At 37.2% G+C, this 20,005-nt stretch overlaps 1 protein-coding gene across 1 annotated transcript in view; it reads left to right on the plus strand.

The window, feature by feature from the left end:
* SYNE2 (spectrin repeat containing nuclear envelope protein 2) overlaps window positions 1-20,005 on the plus strand; it is a 430,582-nt gene that overhangs the window by 136,118 nt on the left and 274,459 nt on the right. The window contains exons 22-30 of the mRNA XM_036734278.1: window positions 3,483-3,617; window positions 4,187-4,342; window positions 8,513-8,730; window positions 8,903-8,993; window positions 11,258-11,367; window positions 11,883-12,009; window positions 13,867-14,024; window positions 18,188-18,335; window positions 19,231-19,841. Of these exons, the coding sequence (XP_036590173.1) occupies window positions 3,483-3,617; window positions 4,187-4,342; window positions 8,513-8,730; window positions 8,903-8,993; window positions 11,258-11,367; window positions 11,883-12,009; window positions 13,867-14,024; window positions 18,188-18,335; window positions 19,231-19,841 (1,754 nt within the window). The remainder of the gene's footprint in view (window positions 1-3,482; window positions 3,618-4,186; window positions 4,343-8,512; window positions 8,731-8,902; window positions 8,994-11,257; window positions 11,368-11,882; window positions 12,010-13,866; window positions 14,025-18,187; window positions 18,336-19,230; window positions 19,842-20,005) is intronic.

The raw sequence follows: 20,005 nt of genomic DNA on the forward strand, positions 1-20,005 counted from the left end.
GTGACATGGTCAGACCTGCACTTTAAGAAGATTACTTTTGTAATCTTTTTTTTTTTTTACTAGAGTGGGGAAAGTCTTTGGGTAGGGAGACAACTGGAATGCTATTGCAATGGTCCGGTCATGAAGTGGATGTGGGGCTGTAGCAGGGTAATGGTTGTTTAAGAGGAGAGAAAGGGACCTATGTGATAGATATCACAAAGGAAAAAATGATAGGACTCAACAATGGATTGGATATGCGGAGTGAGAGAAAACGAGGAGTTGAGAATGACACTTAGGTTACAAACCCGGCTGACTGATTATAGAGTGATGCCATCAAAAGTAACAGGGAAATTTGGAGGAGGAAAAGATTTAGGAAGAAAGATCATGAGGTCAGCTTTGGAAATTTTGAATTTAAGATGCTTACAGGATATTCAGTTTGAGACGTCTAATTGGATATATAAAACTGGAAATCAGGAGAGAAGTTAGGACTGACTAAATAGATGTGAGAATTATCTCTCAGCATAAAGATGACAGTTGGCTCCATGGGAGCTGATGAGATCGCCAAGTATAAAAAGAGAAGTGCCTTCAGGACAGATCCACAGTTACCATGATCTGGATGAAGATCCAGTATAGGAAATTTTTTAAATTATAAATTTATTTTGTATTTTTAGTTTACAACACTCAGTTCCACAAGTTTTTGAGTTCCAAATTTTCTCCCCTTCCCTCTGTACCCTCCTCCCCCCGCCAAGATGGCATGTAATCCACTATAGGTTCTACATATACCTTCACATTAATCCAGTATAGGAAGTTTAAAAGGAGCAGTTAGATGATAGGAGACAAACTAGGAGAAAGTAATGTCACAAAAACCTAGAGAGGAGAGGGTATCTAGGAGAAGAGTGTGATTGACAGTATTGCAAGCTTCAGAGAGGTCCAGAAGGAGGAGGATTGAGAAAAGGCCACTAGATTTAGCAATTAAGATGTCATTGGTAACTTTGAATAGAGCAATTTCAGTTGAATGAGATTCGAAGCCAGATTACAGGCAGTTTAGAAGAGAATGAGAGGAGAGAGAGGAGAAGCACTGATTGAAGAGAGTATTATCAAGTAGGTTAGCCACAAAATGGAGAAGTGATATAGATTGAAAGCTAGTAATGAAGGATGGATCAAGTGAGGTTTTTTTTCAGAGATTAAGGAAAAAATGAGGGAGTTTGTAAGCATCAGAGAAATATCCTGTAGAAAGAGAGAAATTGAAGATTAATGAAAGAATGGGGACAACGGGAGTAATTTGATGGAGAAGATGGGATGGAATGGGATCAGTGGTGCATGTAGAGGGGTTTGCCTTAGAAAGGAGAAAGGCCACCTCTTCTTGTGTGATAACGGCAGAAGCCATCTGGATGAGGTGAGATGAGGCAGGGAGAAGAGGGAGCTCTAAGAAAATGGCTTCCATTTTTTCAGTAAAGTATGAGGCAAGGTTATCAACTGAAAGGAAAGGGGGGGGAGGAGTCATGGCAGGTTTGAGGGCAGATGAAAAAACTTGGAATAGCGGCTCTGATGAGTCAAATAGTGATTCAATTAGTAAGGATTGCCTTGCTGCAATAAGGGCACAGATGAGATTGTGTAACAAATTTATAGTGAACCCAGTTTTAGCATAGTTTCATGATTTTCTCCAGCTTCTTTCAATAGCATGTAAAGAGAATCAAAGATAGTGGATGGTGGGAGTAATCCAAGGTTTGCGATAGGTAAGGAATAATTGTCAAAAAAGGTAAGGGGGCAAGGAACGCCAGTGGAGAGGATGATGTAGAATTCAATTGGTTCATGGAAGGGAAGGAGGAGAGTATAGCCATTCTAAGGGTGAAGGCTAGGAAAGTACCAAGAGGTGAAAGGATTAGAAGTCATAGTAAAAACTAAGAACAGGGTTGAGGGTCATGAAGCCGATGGAAAGATAGAATATTAAAAGACATTGATCAGATAAAGAAAATTTAAAATTCATGAGCACAGAAGAGGTGCACTTGTGGGTGGTGCCAACGGCAAAGATACGACTATACGTGTAGCTGAGGAGGAGAGGAGTAGGAGGTAGAAACGATGAAGCTGAGGAAGTGAGAAGTTAGGATGTTGGAAGGAGGATGAGTATGTATGTTGAAGTTCCTTTGTACAAAGGCAGCAGTTGGAGTAGGTAGAGAGACTGAGTTAATTGCTGAATTCAATGAGGAAGGAAAGAGAGTCAGTAGATAACAACCACCAATCTTGACTGGATGATGAATATAGATTGCATGAACAACAAAGAACTTACTGAATAATGTGGTATTGGAAGAATCCACAAGGAGCATTGGGGAGCAAGGAAGGTAATATTCTCTTACCAGACTTTAGCTGATGCTTAGTGTTAGTGATTATGAGAAAAAGGGATATAGGGCAGAATTCAGAATTCATTTTGAGAAGAAGATAGGAAAATAAGGATTAGGTGGAAAGAGAAATAGACCAATTTAAGAGTCAGACTATATTGGTATTGTACTGCCTATCAGACCTCCCTGTTAATATAATTGCCACTAGAAATTGAATTTTTTTGTACTGCTCCACACATTTTCTACATATTTTACTGCTTATGTAGCAAACTTATTTATTCATAACTTTGAAAGCTTACAGGGGACGTTGTCTAATGCCTTTCCCACCCCTTTCTTTGCTCTGACACAATATCGAAGCTATATATTTAGTTTTCCATAGAGTTCATTTCTTTGGATGCCTAGTATTTTCTCTATCTCTCAACCATATTAGTATATAGTACAGTAATGGGTACTTTGCAGAAAGAACCTCCTCTAGCCTCATGAGATGTAATATTGACTTCTCTTAAAAAGGTAAATGTTCAATACAAATCTTCAGATATGTTACAGGTGACAGCCTGTGACAGTATTCTTTCATCCTAGGGTTCAGTCATTTTTCATTCGTGTCCAACTCTTCATGAACCCATTTGGGGTTTTCTTGGCAGCTCATTTTACAGATGAGGCAACTGAGGCAGACAGGGTTAAGTGTCTTGCCCAGCATCGTATAGCTAGTAAGTGTCTGAAGTCAGATTTGAACTCAGGTCTTCCCGACTCCAGGCCCGACCTCTATCCTCTTCACCACCTAGCTGCCTCTACATCCTAGTTCTAACTTGCAAAAAACTGTTCATGGTATAGTAGAATGTGTTTTTAGGTTAACATCTTTGTTATTTCAATTTTTTAAAGAAATTTTTTCCTGACAAATATGAAAATTGCAAAATTCAAAAAAAGCTTTTGTTATATACAATTGTTGTATACAATTTGTTATATATAATTTGTTATATACAATTTGTTTTCTCTAGGTGTTTATTAAATTTAACATGGTTGTAACAAAATTACCTTATTTGTATCTCTTTTCTACATTTCCTTTTGTTTTCTTCTGTTTCTTCTGTGGTTTAATGCTTTATTGATGCTCCTTTTTTCTCATCTTTTGCATGTAATGTGGTTTTCATGTGTTTGTTATGTACTTTGTAGGATATTCTAGCCATTTTAAACAGTAAAAGCTTGGACAAATTTTTGAAAGCTACTGAACAACTAAAAAATATTGTATCTCCTGATGAAAAGCTATCCTTAGAAGAAATAAGCGGAGAGCTCTCTAAAGAATGGGAGGTGAGATATCCATAAGATTTATGTGTCATTGTATTGATTGGAAATATATTTCTTTATTTTTTAAAAACAGAAGAAAAATATTTTCATTATTTCAAATGGTATTAAGTGTCATCCTTCCTAAAGATATGGGGGTGAATTTACTTCAGTTCCCTCTTAGCCCTGTGATAATCATGACGTGTTTTTTTATTTGTACTGGGAGCAAACAACTTAGACAAAGCTAGTTTCTAGGATTCATCTAGTCATTCATTCATTTAATAAATATTTATTGACTGGCTTAAATTTACAAGTACTGTGTTAAGGAAGATACCCTGACAGTCCCATGAAAAGATTACAACTTAAGAGGGGAGGTAAGAGATGTCCATAGATAACTACGCTATGGGTTAGATTATAAGGGTGTAAATAGAAACATAAGATCCTCTACACAAAAAATTCAGAGAAGGGAAATGTCACTTCTGGGTGGAGGAAGTGATCATGGTGGGGGTTATATTCTAGCCAGACTTTATTAAAGTATGGGTAGAAACTTGATGAGGGAAGCTGGGAAAAAGCATAATGTTTATTTTATTTTACAGGGTCTTCATCAAAAAATATGTTTATATATTCATCAAATGAAAAATGAAATTGAAAAAAAGCTTACTGAAAACATATCAAAACTTGAAAAGCAGCTAAATAAAGAGAGAAAATTACTCAGTAAAGGGAAGACCAAGGGACTCATCGAGGAACATGAGGTAGACTGATTCCTATTTAAACATTTTAATTGTGTTCGAGATCATGCCTTGACAGGTAGGCTCCCTTTCTAAGAATCCACTCAAATTTGTTTTTATGTAATGGCATGGATTTGGATTAAACAATCCAGGGAAGTAATTTTCAGGTCTTTCTTTCTGTGGGTTTATTATTTCCAGCATGGAATTCTGTTACTGCCCTGAATTCTTTCATTTATCATCGGTACTAAAAATTCATTCAATAATTAGTGTTTAGCTTCCCTCGCTTTGCTAGTTATATGGGAGATATAATACTTGTTACTGTTTTTTAAATAGATCCAGTGATTTTTGAAGGATCTGAGTGCTTTAGGAAAGCATGATATGCTCCATTGGTAGGCTTTTACTGATTAAACCCACCAGACTTAGCCTCGAAATACTTGTGAAAAATAACGTGTCAGGACAAAGATTCAAGTCAGGCTGAACAGGCTTTTTTTTAACTATCACTCATTTCAAGGGTCATTTCTTTGAATACTTATTTAGTTAGTCCAAAATCAATTTTGAATTTTCCCATGGTCCTTTCATTGAATAGTCCATACATATATAAACAGTGGCACTCATTTAGTTATTTTATGCTGAATCCTCAAGTGTGCAGTCTTTACACTTTCACAACCCTTTTGTTGTAGAAAAGTCACTGACAACAATTAGCTGCCGGTACTATTCGATCTAGTTAATAGGAGCATTTTTTTAAGGTACTATGTAACAGTAACATTGTGGAACCACGCAGGACCCTATGATTCTTAGAATTCAGAAGTTGGAAGGGATATCAGAAGCCAGTTAATTCAGTCTGCATCTGACCGAGAATCTCCTCTATACCATCAGTTAGTAAGTATTCAGCACCGACTCTGTGCCAGGCGCAGTTTTAGGTACTGGAAATACAAAGACAAAAAATGAAATAGTCCCAGCCCTCATGGAGCCTACATTCTGTTAAGAAGGTAACACGTACAAATACAACAATATAAAAAATATAAACAAAGAAAGGCAAAGTAATTTTGGGGGAAGCCCTAGAAGCTAGTGGCATCAGCGAAGGTCCTGTGGTGGGACTTGAGTTGAAATTTGAAAGAAGCTAGGGATTCTAAGAGGTTTAGGAGAGGAGGGAATATAATTCAGGCCTGCGACAGAGCCCATACAAAAGAAAAAAGATAGGAGATGAATGGTCGTGTGTGATGAACAACAAGAAGACCATTTTGCCTGGATTATGGGGTGTCTGAATACATTATATTATTCGTAATAAAGCTGGAAATGGTATTGGAGTTAGGTTTTGAAAGGCTTTAAATTTAAACAGATGAGTTTGTATTTGATTCTAATAATGACAAAGAGCCACTGGGTTTGTTGAGTAAGGTAATGACATGGTTAGACCTTTGTCTTAGTCATTTTGGCAAGCTATGTGGAGAATGGATTGGAGAGGGGAAGAGAAAAGTCAGAAGGGCCGATTAAGAGCCCAGTACTTGTGTGACATTGTTTCCAATCTTTTATCCATCACACAACCACCCTATCACCTTTTGCCCAGATTATTACAATAGCCTCTGAATTGACTACTGGACATCTAGGTTCTTCCCCATACCACCTCCAGTTTCCTCAATCCATCTTCCACGTAACAACCAAATTGATATTCCTAAAACACAGGTGTGCCTATGTCTCTTCTCTGCTCATGAAATGTCTATTACTCCCAGGTGTTTCTAGAATAAAATACAAATGCCTCTGATGTTTAAAACTCTTTGAAATCTGCCTCTAACCTATCTGTTGAAGCTCCTTACTCAGCCTCATGCACTCTACATTTCAGCCAAACTGGACCACTTATTGTTCTCCCATGTACATCATTCTACCCCCTGTCTCTGTCTTTGCACAGGAGAGCTCCATACATGAGATGCTCTCACTCCTTACTTTCTACTGTTTGAGACCTCTTGCTGCCTTATGAAGTTCAGCTTAAGTGCTATTCTCTACAAGATGCATTTTCTGAATTCCCAAGTTACTAGTGTCCCTTCCACCAACCACCATTATTTTATATTTCCTTTTGCTTATATATGCATGTCGTGCATTCCCAGTAGCATGTAAGCTCCTTAAGGGCAGGGACTCCTGTTTTTTTTTAAAAGCCTGAACCTAGCACACTGCCTGGCACATAGTAGGTGCATAACAAATGTTTGTTAAGGTGAGTTAAATGGACCCATCTTCTTTATCCTCTTTGTAGTGCATTCTAATTTACTTATGTTCTTTAAAAAATGTGGCGCTTGTGTTCTGGAGACTTTGTCTCTCAATGAAGCTAAAACTGTTTCAGGAGAGACTGAGATATTAGAGGCAGCTAGGTGGTATAGTAAATAGAAGACTGGCTTTGGAGTCAGGGAGATCTGAGTTCACATCTAGCCTTAGACACTTATTATCTGTGTGACTCTGGCCCATTGGCCTAACTTCTCTCTGCTTCAGTTTCATTATCTGCAAAATGGGGATAATTATAGCACCTTCCTCTCAGGGTTTTTGTGAGCAAAGTCCCTTGATATCTTCATAATACAACAACATCCCGTCCTTCCCTTCTTTGCCAAGGTATGCGGCTATAATTATAGAATACTTCCTATGTTGATGTACAACGAAGTGGACCAATTCATTAAGGACTGGATTAATAGTCAGGACAGACTTTAATTCAAATCCAGCCTCAGATACTTACTAGCTGTGTGACTCCAGGCAAGTTGCTTAACATCTGTATGCCTCAGTTTCCTTATCTGTAGAATAGTTCTAATAATAGTACTTATCTCTCATGATTGCTATGAGGATCAAGTGAGATAATAATTTTTTAAAAATTTAATTTAATTTTTAAATTTTTATTTTCACTTCCAAATTCCCTCCCTCCATCCACTCCATCCTTCACCTATTGAGAAAGCAAGAAATATGATACAAATTATACATATGAAGTCATGCAAAACATTTCCACATTAGTCATGTTGTGAAAAAAAGCAAGAAAAATAAGGTGGAAAACATGTGCTTTAGTTTGCATTTAGAGTTCATCGGTTCTCTCTCTAGAGGTGGATAACAATTTTCATCACGAGTCCTTTGGAATTGTCATGGATCATTGTATTGATCAGAGTAGCTAAGTCTTTCACAGTTGATCATCGTTACACTATTGCTGTTACTGTGTGCTGGTTCTGTTCACTTTGCTTTGTATCAGTTCCTATAAGTCTTCCCAGGCTTATAAGATGTAGCAACAATTTGGCTAGCAGCTGTTGTGGGGGTGAAAGACCAACACAAGCCCAACAACAAGAATGCTGTCAGCACAGGTTCTTTGATCTGCTTTACTAAGGAAAGTAGTGTTAAGGGGTTAATAATCTTACTTTAATCTCACATACAAATATAACTCATGTAATTCAGGAGGAAAAGCCAACAACCTGAACTTCATGGCAAATACAAACAAATTACACACATACATGATATAAACAGACCAAATCACAATTCATAGTTACCAGGAAAGCATTAACTTCTGGGTTCATGAGCCGGGAGGCTCTTAGAGTGGTTGTCCAGAGTCCCATACCACTCCTCCAGTGGCTGAGAGCCCCAAGGGAGAACACCAACCTCTGGGTTTATATATCTTGTTCAGGGTCAAAGGTGAGTCAGAAACATGCAACTCACCCACATGACCTTGAAGCTTCTGACGTCACAAATATGTGACTCAAACCCGTGTAAACTAGGCTTTCCCTTGAGGCAAGGAGGTTATCAAAGACTCCTAATTTAATCAAAGAAACAAAGGCCAGACTCATCAAGGGCATCATTAAATAAGTGCTAAAAGAGAAAACAGTAAAAAAGTCCCACCTTAATTAATATCACATAAGATAATAAATATAAAGTGCTTTATAAACCTTAATGCTACCTATTATACTGTCAGACTTAGTTGATGTATGAATTAATTTTAATAAACTGCTTTATTTCTCTCTCCTTTTACTCTTTGTTACAAGGGATGGTTTGCTGGGTAAGGGAAGAAAGACATATTTAGATAGCAATGTGATATAAAAAACAAAGAGTATTAGTAAAAATAAAAAAATTCTGAAATAAGATAACAGCTTCTCATCATTATGAAAATCCACTACTTCTAATCATTATGGAAAAAATCATGTCAACTCAATGAATCCTTGTCTGCTGTTTTATTTCTTTAATTAGGCTTGCTTTTCTGATGAAGGGATCCTGTGTCAGCTTGATCACCACATGGAAGCCCTGAGGGATCTGAGTGAAGGGCTGACTTCAGAGGAAAGTCGACAAGAAATAAGGAAAACTATTATAGAATATGGACAACGACAAAACGGAATTAAGAATACGGCTTCTGAGATTTATATGATGCTCCAGGCCCTTATTGAAAACACTCAGACGCCTGAGAAAATGTTGGTATTTTATAAGAACATGAAGAATTTCAGGGAAAATCTTTATAAAACCATTTTCCTTCCAAAACTTATAGCAAAAAGAATCACACAGCATTTTAACAATGATGATATTGCTTTTTGGGGTATGAAGTTTATGGCACTCTTTTAAATGAAAATTTCTGTTGTTTCCTAGGAATCCTCTAAGTGCATCTGAGAATGGTGGAGGGGATGCTGGGAAGGTGGCACAACCTTCCAAACCAAATGATGTAACTTCACCTGAAGAGGTATACTATTTGGATGATGATGATACCAAGGTTTACAACATACTTTACATGTGTAATATCAATTGATTCTCACAATAACCCTGCAAAGTAGGTGCTATTTATTTCCATTTTTACAGATGAGGAAACAGGCTGAGAATGGTTCAATGACTTGCCCAACTTTACATGGCTAGTAAATGAGACAGGGTTTGAATTTTGGTCTTAACTGTAAGACTAGGACTCTATCCACTACATCACCTTAGAAGAAAATGCAGTGAAGAAAGCCTTCAGTACTATAATACACATTAGATAAACTTTCCAATACTGTAGATTCTTTATCATCTAGAATGGTTGGGAAATTAGGGTTCTGGTTAACTGAGTACTGCATTTCAGTCACAGAATTTCGATCAGAGGAGACCTCCAAGGTCATCTAGTCTGAAACAAAGGATCCTCTTTACAAAGTACCTGACAAGTAGTCATTCAGCCTTTACTTCAAAACCTTAAGAGAGGGGAAACTCACCACTTCCGGAGGTAATCTAGTCTATTTTAATGAAATAGGCAAAATAAAACCCTACAGAACACAATGTGTTGTTTATTTTCTCATCTAGAATTCTCTCACAATAACTTACATATAATATATATAACATAATATATTATATAATATATATATATACATAATAACTTCATCATCACGAATATCAGCAGTTATTATCATAGTATTATTATACTTGTGGTATAAGAGATTAACCCAAATATACACTAAGATATATACTTATTATTTATGGGGCAGCTAGTTGGCACAGTGGATAGAGTTCTGGGCCTGGAGTAAGGAAGACTCATCTTCCTGAATTCAAATCTGGCCTCAGATACTTACTAGCTGGGTGAACCTGGGCAGGTCACTTAATCTTGTTTGCCTCAGTCTCCTCACCTGTAAAATGAGCTGGAGAAGGAAATAGCAAACCACTGTAAATATCTTTGCCAAGAAAACCTAAAACAGGCTGACAAATAGTTGGACAGGACAGAACAATAACATTATTTTTTTAGCTGGAAATCACTTTAAAATGTGAAGCCATTCGTGGTAGTTATATGAGATTCCATGCTGTCTTGGGGTGGGAGGGGAGAAAATCTGGAACTCAAAATTATGTAGAACCGTCTGTTGTAAACTAAAAATAAAAATAAATTAAAGAAAAAAAAATAAAAAAATAAAAAAAAGAAAGAAAAAAATACTTAATATAAGTTTTTAAAAAAATTCATCATTTTTCTTTTTAAAAAATTGTTTATTCAAAATTCCAGTGATTTGGGCTTTTCAGTTGTATGGGTTCTATATAAATGGGAGGTTCCAGTATGACAATATACCAGTAAAGACAGGATGACAGTGTCACACTATAGGCAGTTGTGGGGCACAGTGGCTTTCATGCTGGACTTGGAGTCAGGAAGGCCTGAATTCAGAACCTGTCTTAGACACTTACTTGGCTGTGTGATCGCTTGGGCTTTCTGCTTCATCTTGTCCTGTCAGCTAGCTGGTAGAGTGGATAGATGGAGGACTGGGCCTTGAGTCAGGAAGGCCTGATTTCAAATCCGGTCTCAGACACTTGCTGGCTGTGTGATCATAGGCAAGTCACTTAACCTTTGTCTGCCTCAGTCTCGTCATCTGTAAAAAGGGGATAGTTACAGCATTTGCCTCTTAGGCTTGTTATCAGGACCAAATGAGATAATAATGATAAATGCTAAATGATAAACAATGTGCTTCCCACATAGAAAGTGCTACATAAATGTTAGTAACTATTATTGAGATGGGGGTAGTGACAGCATCTGCATCCCAGGATGGCTATGAGGATCAAATGGGATGATAATTATTAGGTGCAAAGCTTGCTGCCTGGAACATAGTAAGTGCTATATAAATGTTAGCTATTACACAAATGTTATTTATTATTATTGAAATGAGGATAATAATATGTTTCCTAGGGTTCTTGTAAAGACCAAAAGGAGGTAATACTTGTAAAGCATCTGGCAAACCTTGAAATATTATATAAATGCCAGCTTTTATTATCATTTTCACTCCCAGGCCATAGACAGAACCCTGTCTTTAGAGTATGTTGGGGGTGGTTCCTTCAGTTTGCTGACTCCCTAGTTACAGGCAGGCGTCTTCCCTGCTACTGGAGTGTGGAATCTCAGCTTAGAATCTTAAACGACGTTGTTGTAACTCCTGGTTGGCGTAAAGAATCAGTACCTGGTCTAGGTGGCATTTTTGGGAAAGGTTGGGTTGAATGTTTTTCCTTTTCTTTTAGGCTTCTGGATCTGCTAGCTTTGACTTAGAATACTTCAGCATACTAAAGCATCATGAAGATGAAAGAAATACAAAGGATGGCGATGTGCCCTTTAAGAAGTTATTGGAAAGGTAAATTATTTCAAATAAGCTGCTTATTGTAGAGGCAGTGAGGTATTGAGGGGGAGCAGTAGATACAGCACTGAGCCTGGAGTCAGGAAGACTTGAGTTCAGATCTAGCTTCAGACACCTCCCAGCTGTGTGACCCTGCCTCATTTTCCTTATCTGTAAAACGGAGCTAATGATGGGCATGTTGTTAGGCTCAAGGTAATGTTTGAGGTAATATGAGGTAACATTGGTAAAGCTTTAATGGGGTTTAATCATCCTTCTGCCCTTTTTAAAAGCACTGATTTTGGGTAAGGAATAAATTATGAAGACTTTGTATTTTGATATGCTTTTATTATGCCTTATTCATAAGTTTATTTGAAGTCCATTTCCTCTAACAAGTAGCCTTCAACTTATATATAGCATTTCTTTACATGTAATTGAGGGTGACATTTTAATTTTAAGGTATTGTGGGGGTGTTTTGGCCTCAGTAAAAAATAAAATTGCCTCTTTCTTCATTAATGTCATTTCTTCTTTCCTAGATATGATGCACAGAGAGATAATCTAGAGATGCAATTACAGAGCAACAAAATCAGAGTTCTTTCTGATTTTCCTAGTGAAAAGGAAAGGAGTATCTCTTGTTTACAAGATAAATTGGCCGATCTACAGGTAAATAGCTATACTCAATATCCTTTTTTTTTCTTGTTTGTTAGGGGAAAAACACTACCACTGTCCATGATTATAGACTTATAGTATTTCATGTGACCGCACCTATTTGTTGAGGAATTGACTGGTTTCTCCAAATGTTGACCCACATGATATTCTGCTTTGTTGTGGTCTACCCCTTATGTGATTTACGTCACAAATTGAGTTTTGGTCAAGGACAGTATACAGAAGGAACTTCAGGATAACAACTTATTGCTACTATTGGCACACATAGACTGCAACTTATTGGCAACTTGTAGTTGCTTATGGGAAGCAAGGTTAGAGAGATTATTCAAGAAGTCCATGATACATTAGATTGGAAGCTCCTTGAGGGCAAGAACTGGTTTTACTTTTCTTTGTCTTCCCAGCACTTAGCATGGTGTCTGGAACATAGGAAGTGTTTAATAAATGCTTGTTGACTATATTTGGAAAAGGGGGTGGCCAAATGTGTTTGTTTCTTTTGCTTGGATGTGCTTATTTGTTACAAGGGAGGATTTCTTTTATGGGAGGGGGGATTTAGATGGGAAAGGAGCATTAGTGGTAGTGATGCTCCTCAAAAAAGAAGAAGGATTTAAAAAAAATACACAGAAGAGACAGAAAGAACTTTAGAGGAAGACAGAGAAACAGGAAAACTTTGAAACTAAAATTATATTTATTATATATAGTATATTTATATATTAAACAAGCCATACATAATAGAGATTTGCTGTTTCATATATTACCCCTCTTTTCTGTTTTCTTTTGTATAAGGAAGTGTTAACATCTGTTGGTGTTTGTCAAGTTCACAAAACAAAATTATTAAAAACCTGTAACACACTATTTAAAAAGAGAAAAGAAGAGGCAGTCAGTCATGTTGCAAGAGTGGAGGAGCCCTTGTCCTACGTAATTTCTCCTATGGTATTCGTGGCAAAAGATAATGCTTCTAGAGTGAATGAATGACTAAGATCTAGAGGAAGTTTCTTGCATAGCATATTGTGTGGTCCCTCTGGAAAGGAGAGAGGAGACAGAGACATATGGGGTGGTGTGTGTGTGTGTGTGAGAGAGAGAGGGACAAAGACAGAGAGAGAGAGAAAGAGAGAGAGAGAGAGAGAGAGAGAGAGAGAGAGAGAGAGAGAGAGAGAGAGAGAGAGAGAGAGAGAGAGAAGGCTGGTAAATATTTAACAATTGGCTTTCCAAAAAGGAAACAAAAAGTATTCACAGCACACTTTTAAGTTTAATCTGCAATATCCACATTTTCTCCATCACTTTCTTAAATCTAGACAATGTAAAAAATCAAGCCTAGATTTTGTAATATTTGCTGATTTGCAAGGTGTAGATGTCACACTGAAAATTTAATAGTTGACTCTCATGAGCAAGCTGGTCCCAGTACACTCTGAATATAGTTAGCATTTACAAACTGATTTCATTCACTTTTCATCTGGATAATATCAGTTTCAATACAATCCAAGTTCCTTTTACTGTAGACTACATGGACCTGCTTTTAAGGGGCAAAAGAAAAGAATGTATTGATGCATATTTGAATGTATTATTGCATATTCTAGTATTTCCTTTAAATCATGTCCTTTGTCTTATATTCAAAGAGAAGGTGATGGTATACACTTGGAAAGACATTGTTCACTACATTGTTTATATGAAGTGACAGCAGAATTTATCCCATTTGGCACTGCAACATAACTCGCTTGTAAATTGTCATTATTCACATGGAGTTTTGCTGACTTTGCCTCTGTGCCCAGTTAGTAAAATATGTAATTTTGGAATACGGAGTTATAATTGTGCCTTCATTAAAATATGTACTAAATCAGTGTTTTCATCCTACTTCAGGTTTTAAAAAATGAAACTGATTCTTCCTGGACAGAGTTTGAAATGACTTCATCAAAGTTAGAAAATATTGTGGGGGACCCAGAAAGGTCTGTTCTTTCTCGAACAAGAGATAAATTAAAGAGAAAAAAGGGAGAGTTTCAAATGACTCTAAGCAACAGGTATGATGAACAATAAATCTTCTGAACATTTAATTTTGGATTATGATTATGACTTATTAACAGCAAGATAGTAGAGTTTCTGAATTATAGCACAAGGAAAGATTTGACCAATACGTTACTATATTTTTAAACTGTAAGTATCTATATCTAACAGTAAATAACTTTTTTTTGCATTGTTCAAGAGTGAATAGTAGTTAAAATTTCTCTCAGGATCCTTATTTTCTCTCTCTATTACTTAATTCAAGTCAATTAAAAATATATGAAGCACCTACCCTGTACCCAGACATTGATGGTACATAGATAAAAAACAGACCACTTTTTTTGAGCCCTCAAGGAGCTCACATTCTACTTGGGGTCTATAATATAGTTATCCCTTTCATATTGCAACTTTCCCCATTGCAGTTTCGCTATATTGTGGGTCAGCATAAGAAGTTAAATGGGAATTTTGGAGGAGTTTTACAGAAGCCACACATTTGCTCTAGAACCCTAGGCTGGGTATGGCACCTATAATCCATATTACTGAGGCTGGTGGATCATTTGTGTGAGGGGTTCTGAGCTGAAGGAGGGCTAAAGACAAATTGGTGTCCATACAAATGACAAGCCCCTAGGGATGGGGACGGGGGGTTCCAGACTGCCCAAGAAGAAGTGAAGAGCCTAGGTCAGAAATAAAGCAGGTTAAATGCTGATTGGCAGCGGGGTCAGGCCTGTGAGTGATTGCTACATTTTCAACTTGATAAGAGCTTGATATCAGCTTCAGATAAAAAGACCTAATCTCAAAAAAGGAGAAGGAAGAAAAGGAGGAGGAGGCATCAGTGTAAATAGTAAAGTAGTGGACTGAGAATTTGAAGCTAGGTCTTTTAATCCTCATTTCATGCTCTGTCCACTAAATTTATGTATTTCTGACCTTAAGCGATTTCCATGTACTTAATCCTTGGCTACTATCACCTCACTTCTCAGTCTTACCCTCTTTGTAATAATTTCCACCCTACTATTGCCTCATCCATGGTATGAAAATTTTGCATTAAATTTCTTCCCTTATATGTTTTAATGAAGAAGATCTCAAAGAGTAGCCTGGAGACCCCTGAGAGTCTGCAAGGTCAAAACTATTTTCATATTATTACTAAGACAATAACATTTTGGATATGGTAAACATTGATAGATATAACCAGCACAAACCAAAGCTCTTGGTGGGGGGCAAGAAGGAGGAAGTTCTCAATAATTTTTAAGAGTATAGAGGAGTCTTGAGATGAAAAAGTTTGAAAAATGATGCTTTAATGGAAGGGTAGAAACTCAACAGATAAAGATGGAGAAGAAGGATATTCCAAGAATAAGGAAAGCATGAACAAAAGCATGGAGATGGAAGAACAAAGAGTAGTCTGAGGAATAGTGAACAGTCCAGTCCTCTTTTATCAGAGAGTAACGTGCTAGTAATAATAGCTAGTATTTATATAGCTCTTTAAGATTTACATATTATCATCTCATTCAGTCTTCACAATCTTTTGAGGTACTGTGTTTCACCACATATTTGTTGCAGATTTTATGTCAACTTTTTTTGCAAAAAAAGTGGGGCGCAACCATTATGTGAAACTTTTAGAAAAATGGTGCCAGTATTACTTGTCTTTTAGTTTCCACCAGTCTTGCACCAACTCTTCACTCACTGAAAACTCTCTTTCTGCAGCTCTGTTTCCATGCTGTCCAGTGAACACAATCACTTTCAGCTTGAAGTCTGCGGAATAGTTTTTATATTTACCCATAATCAGAAAGAACTGCTTTGCAAGCTAATATATCACTGGCAGATGAACTGTACAGTTTAGCTAGTGCGGGAAGATGCAAATCTTACCATATCCTGTGATTTACTCTTGGCAGCATTGCCTGCTTGCCAGCTCCCCTTGTGCCTAGGGCTCTTCATTGGGTTGAGTGACAATACCGATAGTACTATAGCTCTCCAAACAAACCAAGTCGGCTCTTGGAAATACACAGTCAATGCATGTGCTCTGAGAATTCTAGGCTCGTGGTTCATGATGCACGAGAGATAAATGCGTATCCATATGCCACTGGTGAATGCATTGCTGCTCTATTTACCTTTGAAGTGGTGCGATTAACAGAATTATATGACAATTTACATGATGAAAGGTTATAAACCACTTTTTGGACGGAAAAACAAACCAGGGTGTGGCGATTATGAGGTGACCATGATTATGTGGTGAAATATGGTACTATCATTCCCCTTTTACAGGCTGATAGAAGTTAAGTGACTGAATTTACAACTAAGTAAATACGTGAGGCAGGATTGGAATTCAGATTTTCCTGAATCCAAGTCCAGTGCTCTATTTGTTGCAATGCCCACCTGCCATAATATATCTGGAAAGGAGTAATATGAATTAAATCAGAAAGATAGGGTGCTTCCAGATGGTGAAAGCTCTTGAATGCCAAGATAAGCATTTTGAATGTTACTTAGTAAGCAATAGGAAAAAATTGGTGGGGTTTAGGGTCTTGATAAGGTAGATTATTTTGAAAGTGGTCTGGAAGATATAATGGAAGGAGGAGACAGTGAAAGGAAGAAGCTGTGTTAAGAGGGGATTTCAGTAAAACAGGCTAATAATTGGGGCTTGTGCTAGTGGGGTGGCAGTGGGAACAAAGAGGAAGAGTGGAGGTAGAGCTGACAAGACCTGGTAACTGATGGCTCAACCCCTTTTACTTTCTAAATGAGGAAATGGGCCCACAAAGGTGAAATGGTCACACAGGTAGTGAGGAGCAGAGCTGGGAGTAGAAGCCAAGCACTCTAACTGCGGGTTCTCCTCCTTTAGAGAAGAAGGAAAAGCATGAATAAAAAAATAAAAAGTAGCATCAAGTTTTGAGCAAGGGAGATTAGGTACAACTGATAGGAGGGAAGTCAGAAGAAGGAACAACTTTTGAGAGTAAAATAATAAGCTCAGGCAAGGCTGTAGGTATTAATTTAAGAGTTCTTTGCATGTGCATGGTAACTAAAGCCATGGGAGGAGGGACTGAGGGATTGAGGGAGGATGGGGAGAGAGAGAGAGAGAGAGAGAGAGAGAGAGAGAGAGAGAGAGAGAGAGAGAAGGCAAGGCACAAGAACTGAACTGAACTTTTGGGATCACCCACCTTAGTGGAGTTGAAAAGAACAAAGGTTAGTGAAAGAGACAGAGACGCATTAATAATGACTGTCATTTATGTAATTTTTAAAGATCTGCAAAATATTTTACACCTTATTTCATTGAATCTCTAGAATAACTCTCTGAGGTAGGAACCACAAGGAACATTTCGCAGATGAGAAAAGCAAGGCTCAGATTGGTTGTGACTTACCCAGGGTCATGGTCATAGAATGAGGGTCAGAAGTGGGATTTGAACTCAGTTCTCTTCTGACTCCCAAGCCCAGCACTCTTTCAGATACATTGTGGGAGAATAAGGTAAATCACACAAGGCAGAAAGAGGGATAGTGGTCAATTCTAATTACTAACCACATGACATTGGGCAAGTTAATTTAGCCTCTGTGGGCCTCAGTTTCATCTTTTATAAAATGAGGGAATTAGACTAGGTGATCTCTAAGGTACCTTCCAACTCTAAATCTAGGAGCCTGTGGTTTGTATCAAATGCTGCAGAAAAGTCAAAGAGGATGATGAGGATTGGTAAAAAGAGGCCATTGAATGTCACGGTTAGGAACTCACTACATCTGTAAAAGTAAAGCCCAGGGGCAGCTAGGTGGCGCAGTGAGTAGAGCACCAGCCTTGGAGTCAGGAGGACCTGGCCCTGTGATCCTGGCTCTTTTTTTTAAAGTATTGCATATGAGTACATGACTTTAGAGTTCTGCTTACAGTGCCATGACAGTGCTTCAGCTATTGAAGATGAGTCTATCCAGAATTATTTATTGCCTGAGGATTAGGAGTAGGAGAAGTTTTAGTGTATACTGGTCTCGATGTATGATTATATATGTTTTTGGTCAAATAATAGAAACTAAGTTCCTTGAGGGCATGAAATTTTTCAGTTTGCCTTTATAAACCATTGCCTAGCAAGGAACTCTTACACAAAATAGGCTCTTAAATGTTTGTGGAATTAAATTGAACTGAAACTATTTTAGCATTATTTTCTAAGAAAAAACTTGCTGCCGTGGTTCTGTCTTATCCCCGTGTTTCCTTTTTACATAGGCTGAAATCTTTAGAAGCTGCATTGAGGATTGTTTTGCCAAAAGAAAAGGAAGCTGTTCTCCTTGGTGACTCAGAACAACTCCTCCATGAAATGGACATACAAGAATTTAATCTAGCTGGTGTTGATGATGCTTACCAAAATCTCAAGGTAAAAAAGACTTTTCTTCTAGTATATTTATAAAAAATGATCTCTTTTGGAAGATTCGCAGATACGTACTGTTTAAAATCAATAAATACAACTTTATTAATAATTCAAATATAAATTTAGTACCATGACAGGAAAGCTTTCATTAATGTAGACATGCAACTTACATCTTCAAATCTTTTTAGTTACAACTTTTGAGGTAGATCACTTAAGGTGATATATTTTGATGTCTATTTTGCTTTCTTAGTGCATTAAAATTTCCACATATTCTCACGATCATTCTTCCTCTCCACTACCAGGAGCCTTTGACATTAACTCAATGTATTCTAATGTATCGTGTTAGTTATCTTTTAGACTGAATTTTTTGAGAGCAGGGAATATCTTTTGCCTTTCTTTGTATCCCCAATCCCCACAGTGCCTGGCAAATGCTTATTGACTGATTAACATTGGCATCATGATATCCTTAACACATTGGCTTTAGCCAAGATACTTTTACTTTTTATTATTTGGCTCATCTAAATTCTTCAAACTCTCATTTTATCCAAGATGGTGGTTGTTTTTTGTTTGTTTTTTGGGGAGGAGGGAATAGGGGAGGAGAGAGAAGAGGAAGGAGGGGAAGGTACTATGTAGCTAATGAAAATCACAAACATTTCAGTTATGTCTGCTATTATTGCTTTTTTACTTTATTGGTGTATTGGTTTGTTTTCCTTGGGGTAAGATTATTGGAGAGGATATCACATGATTAAATTAGAACATTCCATTACATCCATGCTCTCACCTTTGTTTAAATTCCAGAATATTTTTCAAGTTCAAACCTAGTCTCATAATTTTGCTTATTCATTACATGCCATCTGTCTTTCTTTGTCTACGTTCTAAGGTATTCTTACCTTTATTTCAGGATATCCAGAGTAGCATAGCGAAACAAATTGAATTATGTAGTAATTTGGAACATCTAGGCAGTGATGCATCAAATGAATTTAACCCAGTGGATCTTCATGCAACTCAGAACATTATAGCAAAATATAAAACACAATTTGAAGAAATGAACCACAAAATGCAGAACACTGAAATAGCCCTCAAAGCTCTTGAGGACTTTTTGGCCTCCCTGAGAAAAGCTAAACTTTCTATTCAGGCTGCAACAGATTTTTCAACATCAGATGTACCTGTGGTGCAAGTCAACACCTGGACAATAGAAGATGTGAAGAAAAAAATTCCACTAATGAAAGATGAGGCCAGATGTTTGGATCAGCGTATGAAAATGCTTGATATAAGCTTAAAAAATGCTGAGCAGGGTGAAGATATTTGCTGTGAAAAACTTATTGAAGTTTTCTCCAAAATGATAGATGAGACCCATGGCCATAATGAACCTGAGGATTTCACTGAACAAGACCAGTTATTAGAGGTTTTTATTGCCAAAAATAATGAGATCATTAAAAACATTAAATATATTCAGGAGCAGATCAATAAAATTGGCCTCAAAGATCCAACAATTCCAGCAGTGAAACAGAGGTGAGTAGTAACTTTCTATTAGAATCTAAAAACAGTGTAGGTTTCTGGTTTCGTAGGAAGAGTATGGGACTCTAGAATTAGAACATGTGGGTTCAGGTATCAGTTCTGACACTTCTGTATGACTGTAAACAAGTTATTGTCTCTGAATATCATATTTTTAATCT

Source organism: Trichosurus vulpecula, chromosome 8 (genome assembly GCF_011100635.1).
Source record: "Trichosurus vulpecula isolate mTriVul1 chromosome 8, mTriVul1.pri, whole genome shotgun sequence".
NCBI classification, from domain to species: Eukaryota; Metazoa; Chordata; class Mammalia; order Diprotodontia; family Phalangeridae; genus Trichosurus; species Trichosurus vulpecula.